The 1,714-nt window shown below is 51.6% G+C and overlaps 1 protein-coding gene across 2 annotated transcripts in view; it reads right to left on the minus strand.

Annotated features, from left to right (window-relative positions):
- Positions 1-1,636, minus strand: part of Arl1 (ADP ribosylation factor like GTPase 1) — a 5,125-nt gene extending 3,489 nt beyond the window's left edge. The window contains exons 1-2 of one of the 2 annotated variants that reach the window (XM_033763869.1): positions 1,516-1,636; positions 757-894 (exon numbers count right to left, since the gene is read on the minus strand). In XM_033763869.1, the coding sequence (XP_033619760.1) occupies positions 757-847 (91 nt within the window). In that variant the 5' untranslated portion in view covers positions 848-894; positions 1,516-1,636. Of the gene's footprint in view, positions 1-756; positions 895-1,453; positions 1,475-1,515 lie in introns of those variants that run through there. The other variant, XM_010631365.3, reaches the window with a different exon arrangement.
- Between the last annotated feature and the right edge of the window lie 78 nt (positions 1,637-1,714).

Here is a 1,714-nt window from a genome sequence, read left to right on the forward strand (position 1 = left end):
AGGGGCCAGAGAGGGGAGGGGAGGGGCCAGAGAGGGGAGGGGCCAGGCGGAAAACAGACGCCTTGGCCTGGCCGTGAGCTCTGAAAGCCTGCACAGTAACTACCAGGCCTAACGATCCTGAGCGACGCATCCTGTGCTCCAAATGCCACCAACACGCGGGCAGGGGGTGTCAGCAAACAAGGCTACTGGACACGTTTAGTTTGTTTGTTTTGCGGTACTGGGAATCGAACTCAGGATCTTGCGCTCGCCAGGCAGGTGCGGCTAAATCCCCAGCCTAGTTAAGAATATTTTTCTACACAGCAACAATCGATTGGAAGTTGAGGTATGGCTATTTTTAGGTGCCAGTGTCTAACATTCGACCTACAACGTAGATCTTCAAAATAAATCAGTTACTGAAGAGAAACCATCGTTCAAATCGTGGCAATACAGACCAAAGGCGTTTTCCATGCAACAGCGTCTCTAACGTTTATATAACTTCCCAGAGTTCTGCACGGTACTGTCCGAAGCTTCATCTACCTCCCCCTCAGCCTGCGGACACCTATTCGCTTTGTTTTAGCGCTGAAGACACCGATTCTCAGCTTCCGTGACTTAGGTCAAACTTCAGCCGGCTCTGCAGCGGGACAGAGGGTCCTCGTCCCACCAAACTGCTCCACATGCTGTTCCTAAGTTTACAGGATCAGTTTCTTATAGTTATTCAGGAAGCTTTATTAGAACGGACACCGGAAAGCAACAGTTAATGCACCACACAGCACTTACTAGGAATAGTGGTGACGACTTCTCCGACCTGCAATCTGTACAAAATTGTGGTTTTCCCCGCACCATCCAATCCCAAAATTAAAATCCTCATTTCCCGGGTTCCAAAGAGGCTGGAAAAAATACTGGAGAAAAAGCCACCTAAAAGATAGTAAAAAGAAAAGTATCGTCATTATCATTTTGAGCTGGGGCCATACAAAATTTCCTCTTGCCCTTTGAAAGCTATATACCAATTAAAAATATTTTTTCCGAGTTGCACAGGTAGTTGTTTTTGCTTTGAATAAAATAGATGATTGAGCACCAACAAATCATGAGTGACGTCCTACACGGCGCCAGGCAGGCAGAAGATGTGCGATAATGACAGCGCATCTCCGCCCCCAGCGGATTTCGAACCACAGCCAAGTCACTGCCTCCAACAACCAAGACTCCGAGGTCCTGGCACACGAAGCACCGCCACTGCTCCTGTCTGCAGTCATCTGCGTTCTCCACTAAGCAACAAAACTCGCCCCCAAAACTGTACCCACAAGCCAGAAGTAACCACAACGACTTCGGAGAGAGCTCATTTTATAGTACAAGGCGACACCCAGGAGGGCACGGGGGCGCACACCTGAAATCCCAGCACTGGGGAGGCTGAGGCAGGAGGGTCGCCACGAGCTCCCTGGGGTGCACAGTGAGCTCAGGCCCAGCCTGGCCTACCTACACAGCAAGATGCTGTCTCAAAACACAGTCAAACGAGAACGATGAAGCTGCACCCAAACGCACTGAGAAACGCTTCCAGCGAACGCCAGAGCGCGGGTCCTGGGAATACGAAGGTACCCGCGGCGCAGTCTCTTTCGGGTCACAGCTCACCGCGGAGAAGAAAAGTTACGTAACGGATACGAAAAGAACTCAAAGGCGGCAACGGCCGCCTGCGCTCTCGGGAAAAGGCCAACGCCGGGCGCGAGGGCAGCGGCGGGGACGG

This window comes from Fukomys damarensis, unplaced genomic scaffold (assembly GCF_012274545.1).
Source record: "Fukomys damarensis isolate Sample0158 unplaced genomic scaffold, DMR_v1.0_HiC HiC_scaffold_15, whole genome shotgun sequence".
In the NCBI taxonomy this organism is placed as follows: Eukaryota; Metazoa; Chordata; class Mammalia; order Rodentia; family Bathyergidae; genus Fukomys; species Fukomys damarensis.